At 35.1% G+C, this 22149-nt stretch overlaps 1 protein-coding gene across 2 annotated transcripts in view; it reads right to left on the bottom strand.

The window, feature by feature from the left end:
- Positions 1 to 645: 645 nt before the first annotated feature.
- Rbbp6 (RB binding protein 6, ubiquitin ligase) overlaps positions 646 to 22149 on the bottom strand; it is a 31563-nt gene continuing 10059 nt past the window's right edge. The window contains exons 4-18 of one of the 2 annotated variants that reach the window (XM_046454421.2): positions 19425 to 19469; positions 17280 to 17368; positions 17064 to 17160; positions 16542 to 16681; positions 13582 to 13754; positions 11961 to 12064; positions 11509 to 11846; positions 9808 to 9904; positions 9637 to 9715; positions 9445 to 9499; positions 7925 to 7993; positions 6018 to 6380; positions 5622 to 5723; positions 3013 to 4770; positions 646 to 2645 (exon numbers count right to left, since the gene is read on the bottom strand). In XM_046454421.2, coding sequence (XP_046310377.1) covers positions 1061 to 2645; positions 3013 to 4770; positions 5622 to 5723; positions 6018 to 6380; positions 7925 to 7993; positions 9445 to 9499; positions 9637 to 9715; positions 9808 to 9904; positions 11509 to 11846; positions 11961 to 12064; positions 13582 to 13754; positions 16542 to 16681; positions 17064 to 17160; positions 17280 to 17368; positions 19425 to 19469 — 5094 coding nt within the window. In that variant the 3' untranslated portion in view covers positions 646 to 1060. The remainder of the gene's footprint in view (positions 2646 to 3012; positions 4771 to 5621; positions 5724 to 6017; positions 6381 to 7924; positions 7994 to 9444; positions 9500 to 9636; positions 9716 to 9807; positions 9905 to 11508; positions 11847 to 11960; positions 12065 to 13581; positions 13755 to 16541; positions 16682 to 17063; positions 17161 to 17279; positions 17369 to 19424; positions 19470 to 22149) is intronic. The other variant, XM_046454422.2, reaches the window with a different exon arrangement.

Raw genomic sequence — 22149 nt, 5'->3', positions numbered from 1 at the left:
TTTTAATCAGAGCTAGGCAGCAGCTTGTTGCTCATATAAAGCCTTGTCTTCAACCACCAAAGCCCTCCAGGATCACCACCAGACCACAAGTGTTCTCCATTTTTTCTAAATGAAGATGAACATAATCCCCATTTACGTGTTTCTTAAGTGCAACTCCTATGTACATTTCCTAGATCCTTTTCGTTGTTCACAGTATTCTTCCTGAACCACAGCAATAAAGCAATAACCCACCACAGTCTTATCTAGTACTTACTGTTTGCTCTTATCAACTGGGTAGACGGGGCAGGCCACGGATGCTCACAGGTTTACCTGCATTCTCCTTTACAAGAGATTTAATACTAACTTATCAAAATTTCAAGACAAGTCTTCCGGTCATAAATCACACTTCCTTGTCTCCAAGTTGTAAACCCAAACCTTTTAAGAAATGAAGCTTCTATTTACTGTAGTCAAGATCCCCTAGATTTATTCAACCATATCGCCAACTGACCTATTTCCAGCCACCTATCTCCAGCACACCTTTGTATCTCCAACGTGCCAAATTAAATTTTAAACATCCAATTCAGCCTAAAGGCTCAAAAGATGTTTTGAATAGGGAAAGGGAAGAGATACCATACTGTTTTCTTTAAATAATGCGAATATTCAACATTTGAAAAGTTTACTGAAAACTTTTATTGTAATCAAAAAGTGACATAACGGGGTTGTAATGAATTCAGCAAATCATTCTGCTGATATTTAGAACTTATATCAGCGTTTGCCAGGCAATTAAAAAAATTCAAATGTGAAAATTTCACAGTAAACTCCACCCCAACTAATTAATGGTGGTTAAAAATAATAGGCCCTAGCAAAACCTCTCATGTTACATGGTCACACACTCACAGTTCTGTACAAAAGTTCGTGTTATAAAGCTCTGATGTAAAAATCAAATAATCAAGCAGCAATATTTTAAGTGCAGCACAGGGTCTTCCATGTCATTATTTACAAGGCTTGAATCTCTTTACATTATAACAAAATTTAATACAGATGACTTAGTAATTAAGTCAGTTAAAAATAATCTGTCCTCCTACACAGTGACAGATTTCACTTTTTGGTCATCTTTCTCCTTCTCCTTTTCTTTGTCCTTGCTTTTCTTTGACTTCTTTTTCTTGTGTTTGTGTTTCTGGCTTTTTTCCAACTCTAATTCAGTGCCTGCATGTTTCTTATGCTTCTTATGCTTTTTATGTTTCTTGTGCTTTTTCTTTTCCTTCTTTTTCTTCTTCTTCTTGCTATCCTGACTTTCAGCTGAGCTGGCACTGCTACTGTGGCTTCGGGTCTGGCTTCCAGAAGGGCTGTGACTTCTACTTGGACTAATACTAGGGCTACTTTGACTCTGGCTCCTGCTTACACCCACCTGGGGGACTGCTGCTGTGTCCAGGCTCTCTTTTGCTTTCTCCATCATTTTATCTTTCAGCTCCTTAGAAATGTTTCCAGAAGAAATGTTTCCAGAAGTTTCTTCTTCTTTCACAGATACATTACTTTCACTGTCACTTTCATTATAGTCTGGTTCAAAAGCAGCTTCATCAGTCTCTCTAGTTAAGTCAGAGGACAGTCTGGAGGAATGACTTAACTGGGGTTTAGGCTTGATAGCATTCTTGTCAATCTGTCCAGTAACTGGTTCTTTTTCAATCTGTGGGTCTGGTGGGTTAAGTACATAAAGTAATTTACTATTATTTGACTCTTTATTGTTCCGTGCCTCTAACACATGCTTCTCTCGATCCTTACCAGGATTTTTATCTACAGATTTTGTCTCTTCACTTGGGCGCTTAGCATCATAGGGGGTTTTCTGATCATGAGGCTTTTTCTCTCTTGGTGGACTAGAATTACTTTTTTTGGAATCTCCTGTTCCTTTTTTAGGCAACTCTCTCTCCTCCCTTGGCTTATTTTTCTGCCCAGATGCAGAATCTTTACTCCGAGGAGGAGAGTCTTTTCTTCTTGTTAATTCATTTCTTTCATCTCTACGTTTGGAACTTGAGTACTCTCTGTTGTCATAGTCAGTTTTTTTGTCTCTGTTGGGAGTGAAGTCTTTATTTGAGGAACCACGAATGGAATCATGCTTTTCTGAAGCTCTAGTCTCTTTGGAAGATTGAGACAGATTTTTAAAATTTCCTTGTTCATTCAGACGGTCCAAATTACTATCTTTGTCTGGTTGAGTGCTGTTCTTCCTTTTTTCAGGGTTTTCTTTTTCTAACACTGAATGATCTCGATCTTTGGTTTTCCCCTTTTCACTAGATGAAGAGTTTTTTGAACTTTTGACTTCATGCTGTGTAATCTCATGGCTCACCTCTTTGGTGAGTTTCTGAATTTTCTCTGATGGCTCACTTTCTTTCTCTGTGTATTTGACTGTATTTGATGGCTTAGTACTAACATTCTTTATAACACTGGCAGGTTTTCCTACACTTGGTACAGGCTGTGTGGATTTAACATCTTCTTCTTCAGATTCAAAGTCATCTTTATCCCATTTGGACTGAGGAACCTGGATCATAATAATAACATCTTCAGCAGGAGTAGTATTGTCATTATTATATTCTTCCATGGTTTTAATGACAGTTCTCTTTGTATCTGTTTTCTCTTCAGATTTCCGCACAGGACTGCCTCCAGTTGAGCTCGTACTAAAAAGAAAAGAAACAATTTTAATTAAGGAAGGATGTTCTACCAATTATAAAATTGATAAATACCAAAATGCTAACCTGAACTAATGATAAACGTCCTTTAAAACTTTAAAAAGCTAAATTATTTTGCTCGAATACACAAATGTTTAAAAACAAATGTGGTTCAACCACCCAAATCTTCTTGAAACCTTATCTTTAATAATATGCCGCCCCCCCCACCCCCCACCCCCGTTTAAATATAACAAAAGAGTAAGCCAGCCTAATTCCCATTTTAGGCACACGTTGTTACCAAACACACTTTTAAGCATGGATAAAATTCCAGGGTGATTTCCTGAGATGGACAGCTGCTCCCGCCTTCCCATAATACCTGGCATAATCCACAAGAGTTGAGCTGGATCCTTCAGTTCCAGTTACTTTTCGTTTGACCTTTCCTTTGCCCTTTTCCTGTTTAACTTTGCTAGATGTGGACTCCAACTTTTCGGAGGGCTCTTTTGTACTAGCTATATTTTCTGTGCTTCCAATTTTCTTCCCGGTTTCTCGGTTGAGCTTGATTTTTTTGGCTGGGGCAGCTGATGAAGACGTTTTGTCCTTTTCTGGGGTCCTATCCAATTTTTCAATATCAGGTTCCATTTTGCGCTTTGGTGATGGTTTCACTATTTCGGTTACTTCGAGTTTAGAGATTTTCACAGAAGAAGATTCAAAATCTTTCTCTGCTCCTTTTTCTTCAGTCTTTCTTTTCCTTTTCTCTCCCTTACTATCAGGTGGTTTGTTTTTCTCAGTAGGTTTCTTGGCCTTTTCTTCCTTATTGGTTAGTTTTTCTGACTTGACATCTTTGGAATAGTCCTTTTTCACCTTTTCCTCTTTGACTGGTTTTGTTTCCTGGTGTTCTTTAGTTGATTTTGAGTGAGCTTTTCTGGGGGTACCAATGATCTTTTCATCTTTCTGAGAGGAAGATGATGACTTAGTACTGTCAGTCTTTGGAGTCTCCTCTTTGGCTTTTTTAAGTGGAGGTTCAGACCGAGGAGATTTTTCACGCTCTCCATCTATTTTATCTTGGGGTCCTTTAGCAGGCTTTGTGACATTTTCTTTTTTGGACACAGCAGATCCATCATTTTTCCGTTTGGTCTTGTCACCTTTTGTTTTTGGTTTATCTTTTTCCCTCTTGTCTTTTTCAGACACTGATTTGAAAGTGATGGATTCTGCATCCATTGGTTCATCCCTAACAGGTGTAGCATCATCTCTACTTGGGAGAACAAACAATGAGTCTGTTTTATTTTCTTCAACACCTGAAGGTTCTCTTGATTTCCTAGAAGTCTCTAATAATTCTGGGTTCAGAAAACCTTCACTCTCTTCCCCCTTCCTTCTTTTTCGATGTTTCTTATGCTTATTTCCTTTGCCATCTCCTGGAGCATTTTCACCCTCCTTCTCTTTTGACTTTGTATTATCCTTTTGATTGTGAGTGTCTCTTGCTGAGAGCTTTTCTGGATAGTTGCCACCTATATTTCGACTTCTATGACTCTGTCCACCAACGTAATCTTCTCTGCGACCTCTTGTGAAGGGTGAATTCCTGATATTAAGTGGTAAAAATCTCTCTGGGGAAAAATTCTCTCTATTTGCTGAGGGTCTAGGCTGTGCTCCAGCAGCATAACCTTTGTAGTATTTTTCATACCACTCTCTGTATTTTCTCTCCCATTCTCGGTAACGTTCTTTTTCAAATGGGTCTCTAAAATCAACATTCCTCCCATAATATGCTTTTATGTCATAAGGTGGTGGAACTTCTCTGTATCTATTAAAATATTCACGTTCTGTTTCTCCTTGAGGTACATTGCGCTTATTGGGAGACTGTCCCCTAAATGCTTGAGGAGATCTTGATCTTGAGTGATAGCGTCTATATGGGGGTGACCTTGACCTAGACCGATGATAGCCATGAGATCTAGACCGTGAACGGTAATTGCGACTCTTGCCTCTGCCTCTTCTAGGATATGGAGGTGATCGTGAATAGGATCGAGAATGTGAGCGGCTGAATGAACGAGAGTAAGAGCGCGAACGTGTTGAGCCAGATCTTGATTTAGAATACGTATATGAACTTCTTGAATATGATGAACCACTATAGGGAGATTTAGACCTAAAAACAAAAACAAAACAATAATTGATAGTTGAGAAATATATTCAAAATAGAATACAGACTCTAATATTCTAGCATTCTCTTCTCACGGTTTCATCTTTGTTAATACCAAGTTTCACCTTAGGTGATTAAAGAGGCACAGTGACCTCTATTGGAATGGAATAAAATACACAAAGCAGAGCAATCATTTGTTATAAAACAAAAGTGAAATCTTAACAACTAGAGTGGAGTGCATTAATGTACCGTGAGTTATATGAGCTTATTAACATTAAACAAAATGCCAATCATATTTGAATTTCACTTCCTATCTAATTATTTAAAAGTAGGAGTCCATCTTTTGTCCTATACTAGCCAACAATCTAACTTTAAAGGAACCACATTTTAAGTGTGAGGCTAAGAAAAATCTTTAAAGCAAACTTATATGGAATTTTTCTAATTCAGTTTTTCTATCAATACAGCACTTTGTGTTCTACTACTACTTTACAATCACACAGGTTAATGTTCCAGCAAGAAGCTGTAGCCTTATGATAAAAGGGTCCTCAGATATATTCTTTGGTTATTTCCCTAATTCTTTCCTTCCATAAACATTTCCCAATTATTTTACACTGCAAATAACTTCAAGGGACAAGGGCAATTTAATCCCCATAACTGCTAGTTCTACACAATAGAATTTACATTGAGACATTATTTCAATAAACAGATATTGGGAAATAGGTTACATCTCCATTTCTATAGACCTAGACCGAATCAGAAAAAATTCATAAGTGCAATGTTGTTTATATCCATAGCTAATCCCTGGATATTCAAAGTCCCATTTGTAATTCTGTTGTGAAGGCTTGCAAAACACTAACCTGGAAAATGAGCGCCTACGCTCCTTTTGAATCTTTTTGTATTCCATCAATTCCTTAGCAAAATCATTTGTAAACTCATCTAGCTTGGACTTTTTCTTTTCCCTAGTAAAATAAAGTTAAAGAGTGAAAGTTAACAAAAACCATTTAAGAAAACTAACAAGACAAATGTAATTAGATCATGAATGAAATGAATGAAATTGCCATTAGTTTTCTACTTTAAAACTACAAATAACTAGGAATCCCTGAGAAAGTTGCTTGTATGGTTTGGTTTAAACTTTAGGTGAATTTTCTTGTACTAACTGGAAACACTGGAAAATGTTTCCAAAGACACCTATTTAATGTTATATAAGAAAATGGAAAAAAGTTTATATAATAATTTCAAATTAAAATACTTACTCTTCTTTTAGTCGGCGTTGTTCTCTATAGAACTCCTCCCTGGACAAAGGTGGTGCTTGTGTTGTTGGGATGGTATTTGAATGAGCTGTCTGAACTCCTGATGATACCCAAGGTGTAGATAAATTGGCAGGAGCTGGAGGAAACCCTGGAGGAGGGACACTATACCCAGCAGGTGGTGGCTGGCCAGGAGGAAATTGAGGAGAAAACTGTGGGGGAGGAACACCTGGAGGGAGAGGAAGTGTGTGGGGAGGAGGTGGATACAAAGGAGGTGGTGGAACAGGTACAAAGACTGGAGTTGCTGGTAATGATGGGCCTTGAGTTCTCTGTGATCTTTCGCTGTGATGCCGCCCACGGTTTATACTTCTGGAGAAATAAATTCCAAGATATTATTCCTTTAAATTCATCTGATAAGTAAAGATAAACTTATCTTTTCCTAGCCATAATCATTTTCAAATGTACAAACAACTGAATAGAATTAACTGTTCAAATACCATAGAAACAGTAATACCACTTATTTGTTATAACTCTATAAAAGCAGGTGCAATGGTTTTAGTCCCAGCTACCTGGGAGGCTGAGGTGGGAGGATCGCTTAGCCCAGAATATGAGAACAGCCTGGGCAACATAGCAAGACCCCATTTCCCCATCTCAAAAAAAAAAGCAACTCTAAACAAAATCATGATTTTTAAGGCTACTTAGGAATTTCAATGGAAAGTTTATGGGACATTGTTTATATGGAGATATATTTAAAATTACCTTTTGTGAAGTTTAGATTGGTTATTACTTCACTAATTATCACCTATTACTTCCTAATGTATCTTTTGAATAACTAATTAGCTATGACCCAGTTTTCGACATAATGTCTTCCAAGATCAAAAGTATAAATGAAAAACAAAAACAAAAACAAAACAAAACAAAAAAACACTTTTTCTGCAACCTCTTTGAGGGAAGATGGGGGTCAAGGCCATATAAAGTAGAATAAATATCAGCTCTAACACTTATAATTAAGAACTGAAAAAAAATCCCATCAACAACTGAAAATCCCACCGTTTTCTCTCAAAGGATTAAGTACAAATAGTGCTAGCTAAAGTTTCTAAATTGTGCCTCATCAAAGAAACCGAGTGGGCTTTTGTAAAACTAAAAGTTCTTTACATTATGGCAACACAAGCAGAAGGGGTTTAGATTTTAAGCCTTTTGTCACAATCAGGAATTAGTAACTATTACCTTCTCTTAACTTGTGATCTAGTAAAAAAACAGTAACTTTCATAAGTGTAACAGTTCTCAGTGAAGCACTAGAAAATACCTTTAGCGTTTTTTTTTTTTTTTTAGTTGTAGATGGACATCTTTATTTTTATTTATTTATTTTTATGTGGTGCTGAGGACTGAACCCAGTGCCTCACGATTTTGAGGCAAGTGCTCTACCACTGAACAACAACTCCAGCCCCCTTTTGATAAAATTTTGAAGACTCTTTTCTCCTGGGCAACTATGACCTAGGTGGAAGATCTATGGCTTACTTAGAAAAACACTACTTGTGAACTGTTCGGGACAAGAGCCTATAAAAAGTTCCTTACCCTATTTGTTGGAAAAGAGAAGGGCAGGTGAGTTTAAAAGACAAACAATGTAATTCATTACACTTGAGAGCTGAGTAAGTTAACTTTCATTACCAGCATTCTGTTGTGCTGACAGGGAAAAGTAATCACTGGGAAGGAGAATAAAGGATATACCCTTAAAAGCCATCATTTAAAATACTAAATGTAAATCTGTGCTTTTCTAGGTTTCTTAAGGACAACTACTGAAGATTTAAAAAAGAGAAGAGCATAAAACAAATGACCACCCCTCCTTTCTCCTGCTGTTGCTGAGGCTTAATGTCTTATAAGATTACTATTATTCTAATATTTAGCATGCCTACCTGTAGCAGCTTCTCTCTCCTCTTCTAATTTGCTGTGGTGGGGAAACTAGATATCCAAGCTTATTGGAACTGTATGTAAAGGAAAGATAAAAAAAGGCTCGAGATTTTTCCATGAAGATAATACACAACCTTTTAGTGCATATATTTTAAGGCATCTATTTTAACTATTCTAAAAAAGATTTTTCTTACTCCCTGATTTTTAAACTTGTTCCAGAGATCTGAGCAAATATTACATTTACTTAAAATTAACTTATTTTTCTGATTAATTAAAACAATATAGAATACATTATATATCTTAATATTCTACAAATTACTCTATAAACTTTTTATAGAAAAGGAAAAGAACCCTTATGCCTGCAACACACTATGCAGGCACTTCATGTTAAACTCTACAAACGAGGAAGTTGAGACTTGAGGAGTAAAACCACATGCTCATGATCAAGTAATTGGCAATAGAGGAACTAGGACTTAAACCTAGGCTTACCTGACTCTAAAATCCTATGTTCTTTCTACTGATAAACTCTGCTAGTTTCTCAAACAGAATATTTTCACTAAGAGAAATCTGGTTTATCTTTCAAACAAAGATCAAAGATCTAGAATTTAAGTCTCACAAAATGAAATTATAAAGATTAAATAAATGTGATTTTTAATGCCATAGAACAGTCCACAAACATCAAAGGTCTGTGCCTTTCAGGACAGGGGAAAAAAAAAATCACATTTTGTAGATTTTAATCTGTAGTAAGATTTTTTTTTTTTTAACACAGATGCTATTAAAAAAAAAAACAACGAATTTTTTGCTTGGTAGGCTTTAATCTTAATATGTATTTATTTACTTAAATTTTTATCAAGTTTAGAAACAAAAAAATAGACAAAGAACAGTTTGAATTTTTAGAGAAACAAGTGATTCCATATTTAAAATAGGTTTTCAAGTAATTTTTATCTACTCACTGAGTAGTGACCACCATTTGTTAAGCCATGAAAGCAAAAAGAATTTGATTTTGTATTTTACTATTGTGGAAAAATTACAGGTGACCCTTGAATAACTTGGGTTTGAAATGCATGAGTCCATTTATATATGGATTTTTTTTGGGGGGGGAGGGGAAATTTGCAACAATTTGAAAAAAACTTGCAGACAACTTGCATTGCCCAAGAAGAAATTTTAAAAAGTGAGTCCTAAATGCATAATACTATATGTAAACAATGTCTCTTATATCATTTACCATAAAACATATACGAATCTTATAAGAAGTTTTTTTAAAAGTTATGTGTGGATTTTCAACTATGTGAAGGTCAGGTCAGTGCCCCACAACTGCAAGTTGTTCAAGGATCACTATACATTCTTTTGGAAAATAATTCCTCATGTAAGCTTGAATTTGTGACACCTGACATAAAACCTATTTGAATCTTCCATATAAAAGGGTAGTTTACAATAAAAAGTATGCAGCAACATAACGCTTAGTTGTAGTTTCCATTATTTAATTCAAGAGCCATTATCTTGTTTAATTTTTACATATACTTACTGTTCCCAGCCTGGACGGCCACCACCTGGTCGAGCAGCATTTATTCTTACCGGACCTTGGAAACAAACAACAAACAAAAACAAACAATCAAACAAAAGAATCCAGTGAGTAAATATAAAATTGTATGTTAAGTAAAACTAAAATCATTTTTTAAAGGGGAAAAAAAGTCCAAATTAAAATAATTTTACTCACCAGTTGTGGGGATCAACTGTCCGTGTAGTAGTGACTGTCCAAGCAAAGATGGGGTTCCAAGGACAGGCACCTGGTAACCCTTTAAAATAAAGAAAAAGTTTAAAAAGAAAGGATTGGCTAAAACAAAAAACCCTACTGTAAAGACTAAATTTAAAAGCCAGTAAAATTTACCTTTTCTTCCATAAGAGCAGTAATTGCAATTGAGGAGGTGCCCTTTGGGTGTTCTGATGCAAGGGCTGCAGCTGGCAATATTTTATTATCAGAATCCCTAGAAAACAAATATAATTCATAATACATTAAAAGGTCTTCAGGGGGCTGGGGCTGGGGCTCAGTGGCAGAGCACTTGCCTGGCATGTGTGAGGCACCAGGTTCGATCCTTAGCACCACATATAAATAAATAAAAAATAAAGGCACATCAACAATCAAAAAATATTTTTAAAAAGTTTCAGATATGAAGGAATAAGAATAAAGATAACAAGTGTCATTGTTTATCTACCACCTGCCTTACAATGAATTAAGTCAAACATGAGGAAAAACTCTGAAGAAAGTGAGAATGAGGACTGAGCCTCTGGAGAGTTGTTCATACATTAAGTGAAGGCAAAAAAAGAGGAGCTTCCTTAAGACAAGATACGGTATGAAAGAAAGTGACTGCAAGAGGAAAACTGCCGCCAGGCACAGTGGCCCATGCCAGTAATCCCAGTGGCTTGGGAATGAGGCAGGAGGATGGAAAAGTTCAAAGCCAGCCTCAGCAACTTGGTAAGACCCTGTCTCAAAATTAAAAAAAAAAAAGGCTGAGTATGTGGCTTAGTGGTTAAGTGCCCCTGGCTTCAATCTCTAGTACAAAAAAAGAGGAGTCAAACTTATAAAGAACGTCAAAGTGTGGGCTATGAGGACAAAAAAGAAAATGGTACTTAAATAGCAGGCTTTAGTTCTAGTTCTGCTACTAAACTGAAGGGGTATCCAGAACTCTCTGGGCTTTATTACCACTATTCAAGCAAAGAAAAGGCCAAAAAAGAAACCAGATCAGTGGAATTCCTTAAATATACATGTACGAGAGACTCCCTAAAGATTGCTTCAGTATATCTGAAATAGACCCCTGACACATTTTTAAAAAGCTGTTTTTCAGGGAAAAAAAAAAAAATCTTTTTAAAAACTGAGGATTAAATCCAGGGGTGCTGGATTTTTACCACTGAGCTACATCCCCAGCCCTTTTGGAGACAGGGTCTCACTAGGTTGCTAGGGCTGGCTCTGAACTTACAATCCTCCTGCCTTAGATTCCAAGGTAACTAGGATTACAGCATGTACCCCTTCACCCAACATTTTCCCTCTATTGCTGGCTGGTTTTTTTCTAAAAGAATGCTATGGAGCTATTAGACTACATGGTCACAGTCCTTTACATTTTTGAAATAGTAGGATTTAAATCAGTTTTCACTAATTTGCTATATAATTATGCTCCAAAATAATTATTATTCCTGACCTCTCTATTTCCATCAGTGGGCCTTAAGTCCTCTTTTCTACTACCTGCATGGTAAAAAGTTCCGCTCAAATCTACTCTTTCTTAATATCATCATTATGACCATTATGAAGTGACTTCTTCTCTTACTTCTGAAGTACAGAACTGTTCTATGAGCCAACATTTAAAGGGGTTATTGGCAACTTGTGTGGTGGTATTTGACTATGGGATGCTTAATTATCATTTGCCAAATGAATCACCTTCATTTGCCTCTTGCTCCATAAGACTCAAGTCATTTCTTACAAGTCATCTAAACTTACTGAACACAGTGGACCTCTAGAATGATTAAAGCCATACAACAAAACACTACATCATTTATCTCATTCGTTTTCTAACAATGAGAAATCCATAAAACTTACCGGAAAGGTCCATCTGATTTTTCTGAATGGACTGATATGGATACTGTTGCAGTTATATCAGGTACAGGAGCTGGGGTAGAAGATGGATTTCCAGGCACAGGAGGGGCCAAGGAAGACGGATTAGCAGTTAATGAAGATATAGAGGGAGCTGGGTGAGTTGATGATGATGTCACTGGAATCATCAGAGGATCTTGCTGTCTTGATATTGGAGATCTCATCAAAGGTTGCAGGTTCCGCTGAATGAGGGGTCTTGGAGGTGGAATTGGAGGTGGTGGTGGAGGTAATTGCTTTCTTAATCTTTTGGTATAGCCAGTTTCATTTTTGAAATTATTAACAGCCTATCAATATCAAACATAAAAATATGAAAATATGTAATGTGGTATTCACTCGGGAAATAGTTAAATTATTAGAAACTTTTTAAAAAATCTCTTTTCATAAAAAATTTAACTTACCTGTCGTAAAAACTTATTGGCAATCAAAGCATCGGGAGAGACATCGTTTTGATGGCATGTTGGACATGTATGTTCATCTGACTCTAGGAGTGCTGTTCTTATACCTGTGTATAAGATTTTAAATATTAATAAAGGTATAGCAGGAACTTTGTGTTTAGAGAATGACTTACAAAAAAGAGGGCTTACATCTGCTCAGTTAATTACTGTTTTTCAAACATACAAAATCAATCACTTCTTAGATTAAGAAACAAGTAAAATCTCTCATTCTCACAGCACTCTTCTGCTATGTTTTTCTCTCACCTGACTTACTTTTAAAAAAGTCAGAGAGACATTTAAAGTAAAGCCTGAATAGGGATAAAGGGCATTATTTCCTAAATACTATTCTTTGTTTGGTAATTAGAATATTGTAGGAAAAAAAAGAAATGAGTCCCGAGGGATAAAAACTATACATGGTTGGTGGGAGCAGTGGGCACATGCCATAATCCCAGCAACTCAGGAGGCTGAGGCAGGAAAATCACAAGTTTGAGGCTTGCCTCTAAGCCACTTAGCGGGACCCATTCTCAAAATAAAAAATAAAAAGGGCAGGGGATGTAGCTCAGTGGTAAAGCACCCCTGGGTTCAATCCCCAGTACCAAAAGAAATAATAAATAAATTAATTAAAAAACCCACTTTATATGGTTTAATTTTTGAAAACGCATCATAAAAATACAGAGTTTTAAAAAACAAGTATTATTCAAGCAGGAAGAGACACCTACAACACAGCAGGTAGGAGCAACACTAAGCTGTAGATTCTCTATGCTTCAAAAAGTAGTTTACTGATTTATTCTCAAACCTATCTGAGTGACCTCTTCTTTTTCTCTTTCAAAGTACTGGGAATTGAAACCAGGACACACTACCTCTGAGCTAAATCCTTTTTAGTTTTAATTTTAAGACAGAGTCTCAAATTCATGATCTCCTGTCTCAGTCTCCAAATTTCAGTTAAGCGACTTCTTCTTGATCTTAGTCTTTAATGAAAAGGCTTGAAAATAGATTTGTATTCCAAAACTATTTCTAGAAATGGAAAAACCTACAGCAGGACTGATCAGTGAACTTTCCAGATAACACCATCTTCTCTGGTTAAGAAGGAATAAACTTAGGGTAAGTACAGAAAAAAGTAGGTGCTAATAAGTGATTGGGGGGCGGGGGACGACAAAAAAAAAAAAAAACCCAATCACAATTGCAATTTTGGGTAATAAGTTTACAGGAAGAAGGTCAAATTACACTTTTCAGAAAAAGAACAGAATATTATTCACAAATCTAGTAAAGGGATTTTGGTTCCATTTAAAAATACTTGCAGAATTACCTAAAGTTGAAAAGGTTTTATAGATTCTATACACCATGTAAAATGTACAACAAAAATTCTATAATTAAAGAAATCTCAGTATAGGAGGTGGCCAATTCTAATATTTAAAAGGGCAAAGAAAAAAAAACTTTCTATTAAATGCTTGTTGGTCAACCCTTGTTATCTACATTTCACTTATTAAAATACACGAAATGTAGATAACAAGGTTATCTACATTATCTTTCAAAGTATATACAAATACTCTAAAACCTATGTCCTCAAGGGTTCAGCAGTTCTTACATTCATCACAATAACTATTTCCACAGCACGGAATGACAACGGCATCAGTCATAATATCTTTGCAGATGAGACACAACAACTCATCTGGGATAGGATCATCTTCTTCTGAGGAAGAAGATGGTTCCTCTGGTAAGAACGGTGGTTTTTCTTTCTTCCCAATTGCATATGCTTCTCTGTAAAAGAAGGTTTTAGTGTCTTAACATTGTTTAAAAGGCAAAATTATTCATGTTACATGTTTTACTGTAATATAATGGGAACATATAATTCAGTACAATGCCAATTAGTTTAGACAAGTGTATCTTCCAAAATAAGAAAGCAGTTAATGCACACCCTCTTCCTAAACAAGAAACACTGAACTCTAATAAGCCCAACAAAATGAAATTTAAAAATGCTGTAAAAGCAGCTAAAATGATTTTAGAATCCTTAACTCTAAAAACTAACCACCAAAGAGGTAAAGCAACACTTTCAGTGCCATAAAGTTCTATTTACGTAACAGAGAATTTGAGAATACTCAAATCACTAATTTTCCCTACCCCACCATTGTTTCTTGAAAAACAAGTAACAAAAACTTTCCATATTCCAACAGTCTCCAAAACCTGTGAAGGTATTAGAGTGAATGCTACAAGGTGTGAAATTAAAATTAGAACTGTCATTATACAAATCAGGGGAAATAGTTAAAGAAAAATATATCATCACCACACATTTAATTGTCAGAATGAAATTTCAGACCAATGATCTACCTATAATTATTATCTTAAGAGATTACAATCAATTAAGAAACATGATTTTAAATGATCAGAATATGTGTTACAAAAATATGAAGTAACACCTTGTCAGATATTCTGGATCCATTTTTTTTTTTTGTAGAAATGCATTTTTACAGAAATGTTGAGTATAAAATACATTAAAAAAAAGAGAGAGGTAATCTCAGACTTGTCACTACCTGCTTCCACAACCCCATTCTCTCTGCAATTAAATTTGTAAAACATTGGAATTTCTAGAGAAATCTTTTCTATTTTCAATTAGGAACAGAGTGTGTTTATCTCAATGCTGAAAATGAAAGAATCTCAGCTGTATGGAGTAGGGTACCTTAGGTGTGTTATTTGTGTTGCAGTTGCTCCATAGACATCACCACGATTCCAGAAATAAGTATCAATTTGCTTATGCCCCATTGTTCCCAATTTGTGAAAGAGGAGTCTCCCACTGCCCAAAGAGAGAAAAGAAAAGACAAAAAAAAAAAAAAAAAGAGGAGAACAGAGGATAGAAAAAGAAACAGAAGAAGAATCTGAGTTGCTTATCAGTGGTGTTAGTGGAGAGGGTGAAAGTTTCATTTAAAATATTTGGGCTCCCATCTCTCCCCAGTAGTTGCCGTGTGTCTGACACAAATGGGCTTTTATATTTCCGCACTCAAAAAGCAATGAAATTAATTATTAAAGGTTCACAGGCGATGTTAACTTCTCTAACACAAACTTCTATTCTTTAAGAAATTTTACATATAGCAGTCTGCTCTTCATTGACTATAAAAATCGTCAATTTCAACCTATCACTGCTTGGAAGCATCTATGGAATGTGTCTGGATTATAAACAGCGTAACAACAGACTGCTCTAAGATGAACCACAACAACACAGGATGGTGACTAAGAAAAAATAGATGGGGGTGAAGTTGAGAAAGTGAGCAGGGTTGAGAGAGTATAAGAATATAAAAAATATTATTTTAAAAAATTGTTTGTAGTTGTAGATAGACAACATGTCTTTATTTTATTTGTTTATTTTATGTGGTGCTAAGGACAAAATCCAGTGCCTCACATGTGCCAGGTAAGCACTCTGCTACTGAGCTACAGCCCCAGGCCAACATTAATTCTTATTTGTGAACTATAACACTGTATTTATCTTGAAGCATGTTAAAAAACACTTACACGTCTTCTCAGTATCATTCTCTAGCATAACCATTCTCCTCATCACCACCTGCTCACTACACTACACTTCAACAATATTTATGGCATGAAACTTGAGAAAACTGTGTTGCTCCTGAGGTTTTTTTAATTTTCCTTTTGTCATTGAGAGAACATGGACACATATTCTATGAACTAATGTTTCTCAAAGTATGTCCTAAAGATCTTTCTCTTAATTTCCTAATCTTCTGGAAGGAAGACTTGTTACAAATACAGAATCAAGATCTTATTACATAACCTTAAATCCAAAACTGGGGGCTCAGGGCATAATACCTAGATCCACTGTCCAGAGGAACACTTAATATAATATATATTATGTGAGTTCACAACTACTGAAGGTAATCAAAAAGGTGATTAAAATAATTAAGAGAGATAAAATGGAAAGTCATCTAGTTGAACCATATCACTAGATTTTCACATCTGTTCCTTTCATTAAAAACTGGTCCATAAAATAAAACCGAAAAATGCATTAAAAGTAAGCATGAGGGTGCTTTATAAAGCTATTGCTGGTTTGAACTAATGGTTTATAAAATAAACCTACTTTAGAATCTTAAGACTACAAGGTGTATCCACGCTTATTAGTCAATATTTTGTTGATGCTTGGCAGTTAATACATTTGCCTCAGTATTCTGCAGAACTTTCTTATGCTTATTTTTCAAAATAATTTCAGAATGCAAATAGTATATATAAGATAATGTGGGAATATGTATGTGAATGAGGAAGAAAGCAGGGAATGAAAGAAAAAGAAAAAATTAGAAGACTACAAGGGAAGTGGCACTCACTGATGACAAAAATCCCCCAATCATTTGAAATTTGCTTTAAATGGAGCAGACTGCAGTGTTTCAATCTTAAAACACAGAAACGCAACATGTGGAGACTAATGATCTTGGTATACAAAGTTCCCAAGGAATCCAAGTAGCTAATTTACAAGCCCAAGATTCAAACATTATGCCCTAGGACTGACTGTGCTCTCTTTCTCCACAGGTCATACCTAATGTGTATACTTACGCATCTATGGTTGGTATTGCATATTTTCCAGTGTTGGTAAGCATCGCGCCTTTCATGTTAGGATCTTTCACTTCCATCATAAAACTTCTGGGAATTCCAGTGCTTTTTTTAATCCTAGGACCAGATTCAAAGTTCTTATCCTATTTGGATGGAAAAGAGAAAGGAGAAAAAGCAGACATCCTTATTTAACAATTAGCTAACATTATGCAGTGCTTACTACTTCTTTTTATTTGAAATACTTCATACTTGTGCTCTTATTTAATCCTCACAATTGCCGTGTGAGGTAAGTACTGTTATCTCCATTTAGAAGAAAAAAAAATAGGCTTGGAGAGATCAAGGAACTTGCCTAAGCTCACTCACCTACTAAATGGCAGAACCCAGACTTGAAGACTGGCAAATCTGGCTCCAGAGGTTATGCTCATTTGCCATTTTATTAGAGAAAGCAATTTTACCAAGAAAATAAAGATGACTAAGCAATACTTCTAAGAAAAAGATGAATTATAATTTCTACTTTGGACTTACCCCATTGGTTGGGCAATTCTTAATATAATGGCCAGGTTTACCACAACGGAAACAGGTATAAGATGGAGGTGGTGGACCTAGAGGTTTCTTCATGTAACTGAAAGGAAAAAAAAAATGATTACATGTACAAAAGGTCTTTTAGAAAATAATGTTTTTGACTGGGGGGAAAAATTCACCCCCAAAGTTCCAATTAGTATAAAGTATTTATGAACTTACTTGATTGGGTCGTATTCATGGCCAGATTGCGACATCATTGCTTTTATTTTATCTTCTTCAGAAGCATTGGCTTCAGCCAGATTGGCAGTCTGTTTAACAGGTAATTATTTGACACACACATTAGAAACACATTTAAGACCACACAGCCAAAGACAACACCACTCATCCTGTAAAGAGCAGTATCTAAACTAACCTTGCATAAAAACAGCTATTTACACATATAACCTGGAAGAGGCAATGGGAATTCCTTAAGTCATTCTACGATGTATGGGTGTCTGGGAGCTGAAGAAAGTCTTTCTGGAGACACTCAAACCTTAGACCCTGTTTGTACCTTACATTAAGATTTACATACTACTGCTCTATGAGGTAAAGACTAAATTAGAAGAGAAACACTTGATGTTCTTAAATTAAAAATATTTCAAGTGTCACAACATTAAGGCATACAACTTGGAGGTAGGGAGGGGGTACATGGCTGAGCATATTATGCAGCAATTAAAAGCCAGAGGCTCTTTAGGTAGTGGTGTCAGTTTCAAATTAAGTATGAAGGATGTGCATTAAGCATTTATTATAATTTTTAATTCAACTCTCCAGATAAATTTTATGAACTTCACCTTTAAGGAATTATTATATAATAGTCTAGATATAAGCAGGGTCTAAGGGAGTGATTTCTAATAACTTCAATCTTCAAGCATCTAGCACTCATATATCAGCCACTCATGGATTTCTTTACATTCATCCACAAAACAAGCAACCAGTTTTAACATTTTATTGTAATTTTATATACAAAGAATGCTTAACATTAACAGAGCTTAGAACAACAGCAACATTTACAGAAAACTGGATTACAGATGTTTAACAACTAATTTGTTTGAACCCAAACATTATTTTACAAATAGAATTTAAAAGAAAGAAAGCAAGAAAGGAAAGAATCCCCCAAACCTCCCCAACTCCTCCCCACAAAGAAACAATGGTAGGAATAGACCCAAACTCAAATATGGTCCTTGTAGTACATAAGAATAAAAACAGGAAACTATTACCTGCTAAAGATGTCAACTATTCTAAGCCACTTTGCATTAGAAAATGATAAAATAGATGGTTTTAGAATCATTCATTTTAATGTTTAATTTTCCTAGGAGCTTAAAAAGCAATTATTTGTACTTGGACATTTGTGGGGGGGATATATCCTAGGGGAAAAAGATATAACCTATAACAAAGGGACAAGCACTAATGGAAAATTCATCTTTTCTTTAATCTTGGTTGCCAAATTTGGTTTCACATTTCTGACAGCAGGGCAAAAAGGATTTCTGGAAAACCGGACAACTTCCTTTTGGCCCTAAAAAGTCTACCTATTCCTTTTTAAGGCACAATTTGCAATCTAAATGTGTTGTTTAAAAAAAAAAAAATCCATCACTAGTGCTTTTCCAAACAAAAGATATACATTGTTGAGCAGAAAATGCAAGCAATCTTATCGCAAAACATGGCATATACAATGATTTCAGGAGGTAACAATTTGTCCCTCTGCCACACATACACAGTGGTATATTCCTACAAACATCTTTATACACTTACACAACTCATGTAGTCTGCGTTCAAACAAATTAGGTTGTTTAAAACTTTTTCTAATGCAGACAGACTACAAGCCTATAGCATAAAAAAAAAAAAAAAAACACCAACTGTAACATTTATAATATTGACCTTCATGTATGACATTTAAAATATTGACCTTCACGGGTTTGATTCAAATATTCAAGAAATAGCCACGCAATCGTCCATGTAAAGGAAATCTTCTGTTTTGGCTGCTTAGAGAAAGTCCACATAATTTACAGCCAAATCCAGGGAATTCCTCCAGAACTTTGTTAGTTTCCAATGTATAATTAAACAATATATGTGTGTGGGGGGGCATGATTTAGTGTAGCTTCGTGTGCTTCTTCTGTCTTGAAGATGAACAATATTCCAACATTACGCTGAGGCTCATATAGAACTCCCCTATCTTCTCAAAACAGCAACTACTCTTTACAGGATAGCAAAATGTACAATGCTTTCGCAAAATACATCCTCCCCCCCAACCCATAAAAAAAATTGTTCCACATAAAAGAATACGATGATAGAAAAAAGACTTATATTTTCAAGAATATATATATATACCTTTGTAAGCTGGGCCAGAGAAATAGATGCAGAAGAGTCATCAATCTGTTCACAAAAAATTAAACACACATTCAAGTTCCACACTGAAAACATCTGAAAGTGATCAGTCAGCCCCCAATGTCACTTAATGTTTAAATATTGGGCATTTTCTTAGTTTTCTAAAGAATGTTATCTTTTAAGCTTGAAAGTGTAGTTCAACCTATTTCACCTTTCTCTATACATTTCATACCCAGGGAACAAAGGCTCACAGTTGAAGGAGACTCAACTACAATTTGAAAGTATATCACATAGGAAATCTGTTCAGAGTGGTGACTAAATACTAAATTAGAGTCCCGTGTCTCTCAATGGTCTCTAAATTTGATAATGCTCAAGACAATGTACACTGGAGAATAAGAAATCTTTCTAATCCTCCTCTATGCCATTATACAACATTGTAAAAACAAGCAGCTCTTTAATGGCTCAGATAATTGCTTTAATAAATAACAGCTCCCACATAATTGCTACTTTTTTTCTCCTCTTTGAGCATGCACTGTTCAGTCTGAATAAGTTTGTTTATTCTTCCACATAAAGAGTAACAATAGCTTCTTGCCAAAGAAACCACAGCTTTATCAGGGCAAAGATGATAAGGGGGAGAAAAAAGGAAAATTGAAGGTGCCCTGGAGAAAGGGTGAACAGCTGTCAAGTATGATGATGGATTCTAATATTTGGAGAAAAGAAAGTTAATTTAATCAAACAGGAAGCATATGAATATATATGAAGGATATGAGGGCTTTAAAAAATGTTATTTTAAAATGTAACCTTCAGACTTTTTTCATTTGATCTATGAAATGATTTTAATTAGTTAAAACCTGGAAGACATGGCTTCCCTATAGCTCCCTATTTAGCAAGTGGGTTGCTTATTCCAAGTTATAAGCTCCTCATGCATTATTGGTCGGAACTCTTGCCTAAAATGGAGAGAATGTAACAAGATGTTTGGATCAAAGGAAGTCTTCATTGGATATTTTTTCTAAGATTATTAAAATAAAAGCAGCATGACTCAAGACCTCAAAAAGAAATGTAACCAGTTTCAGTATGAAGTTCTTCGCCAAAGCCCACCACAGAAGAGACCAAATAAATGTAAATAAAAAATAATGTTGTCTAATTTTAAGATACATCTTACAAATATCTTAGGATTCTAAATTAGTTTGATGGGTATTATTACTGTGGTGTTTGTTCAGACAAAAGATTTTTTTGCTCCACACTGAAGGACTGTAAAGAGTTCTCATAATGCACAAATCCCACATTCCTAATGTGTATCAACCACATAATCCACGAGTAGGTTCTCTCTTCCTTGCTCAGCTTTGAAGTAGCATAATCTTTAAGAACTAATCTCAAGGATAAGCAGAACAATGAAATGAAATATATAACTTTCCTATTTTATCCAGAATTCAGACCCACTCATTCTATTTTAAAAAGATTACATTTTACATTAACCAGGAATTATTTGAATTTAACTACCAAGGACTGAAAAAAAATCGCTATCAACCCAATCAACTATACAATGTTTCTATCCAATGAAACAAATTAATAGCCTTTAAAAATAGTTCATTACTATCTATAATAGGAATGCTGAGAATTTCCTGAGAAAGCAATCCATTATATTCTTACCATTGAAACTGAAAAAATGTTTTAAAATATCTTCCCACTCTTAACACTTAAAATCTAACTTTTTTGTTTTTATGCTGGGTTTTCTTTTTTTTTTCCAGCTTTCTGCCACTACCATATATTTAATGAGTTGAAAGTGGTTTCACACATGCAACTGCACCTCAATCAAGTTTTTCCATCAAATAATTCCTACAGTCTGCAAAAAGTCAAATTTACCACAAATTTAGAAAGGCATCCAATTTTGTTTTCTATATAATAGCAAGGTGATAAGAAATGAGTGAAGAATGTTAACAAAGAATGGTTTAAAAATGATTAGAAATTTATATGTACTAAAATGTCAACATAGTGACTTTTCTGTAACATTCTACCAAGATACTAATGTTTAAAAAAAAAAAAAACAAAAAAAAAAACCTACCACATTTAAAAAAAAAAAAAAAAAAAAGTCCTCACACAAAACTAACTGATGGGCATTGTAGTCATCATGAAAATTAACCCACCTCCCTGCATCTAACCAGGAGGTCTTACTTCTGGGAGCAAGGATCTGAAACTTTTTATGTGGTTATACTTGTCTGAAACTAAAGGATCCTAAATGTAATTCTTATATTTAGTTAGCAAGAACAACACCCAGCTTTGAAGGACTAACATGGAAGGATGACTGACTAAAACAAGGCTGGGGAGTACGGAAATGACTACCTCTGATTATGACTTGCCTTACATTACCAAAAAGAGTGCATACATTTACTAATGAGAATAAAAAATTTAGACCTGTACCTCTATTTACTTTTGTGAATGAATATAATCCACACAATTAAGTCTCCTAAGATGAGCACAGATTATGTTTGAATATACTCTCGCATCCTAAATGTCAGCATATGCACCCCAAGCAGGTAAAGAATGGGGATAACAAGTTGTCCATTTCAGATAATCCTAGCTAAAAACTAAAACCACTTTGAAAGTATTAAAAAATAAATAAAAAGAAAAGCCTAAATAAGCTTAAAATAAACTGCTTCTTATAAATGTAATACAGACATGCCAGGGAACACACAAGGCTAAAAGAATGTTAACTTTATTTATGAACATG

Source organism: Marmota monax, unplaced genomic scaffold (assembly GCF_021218885.2).
Source record: "Marmota monax isolate L192 unplaced genomic scaffold, Marmota_monax_Labrador192_F-V1.1 WCK01_AAM20220418_F8-fsc00086, whole genome shotgun sequence".
NCBI lineage: Eukaryota > Metazoa > Chordata > Mammalia > Rodentia > Sciuridae > Marmota > Marmota monax.
This window is presented reverse-complemented; position numbering and strand designations above follow the sequence as displayed.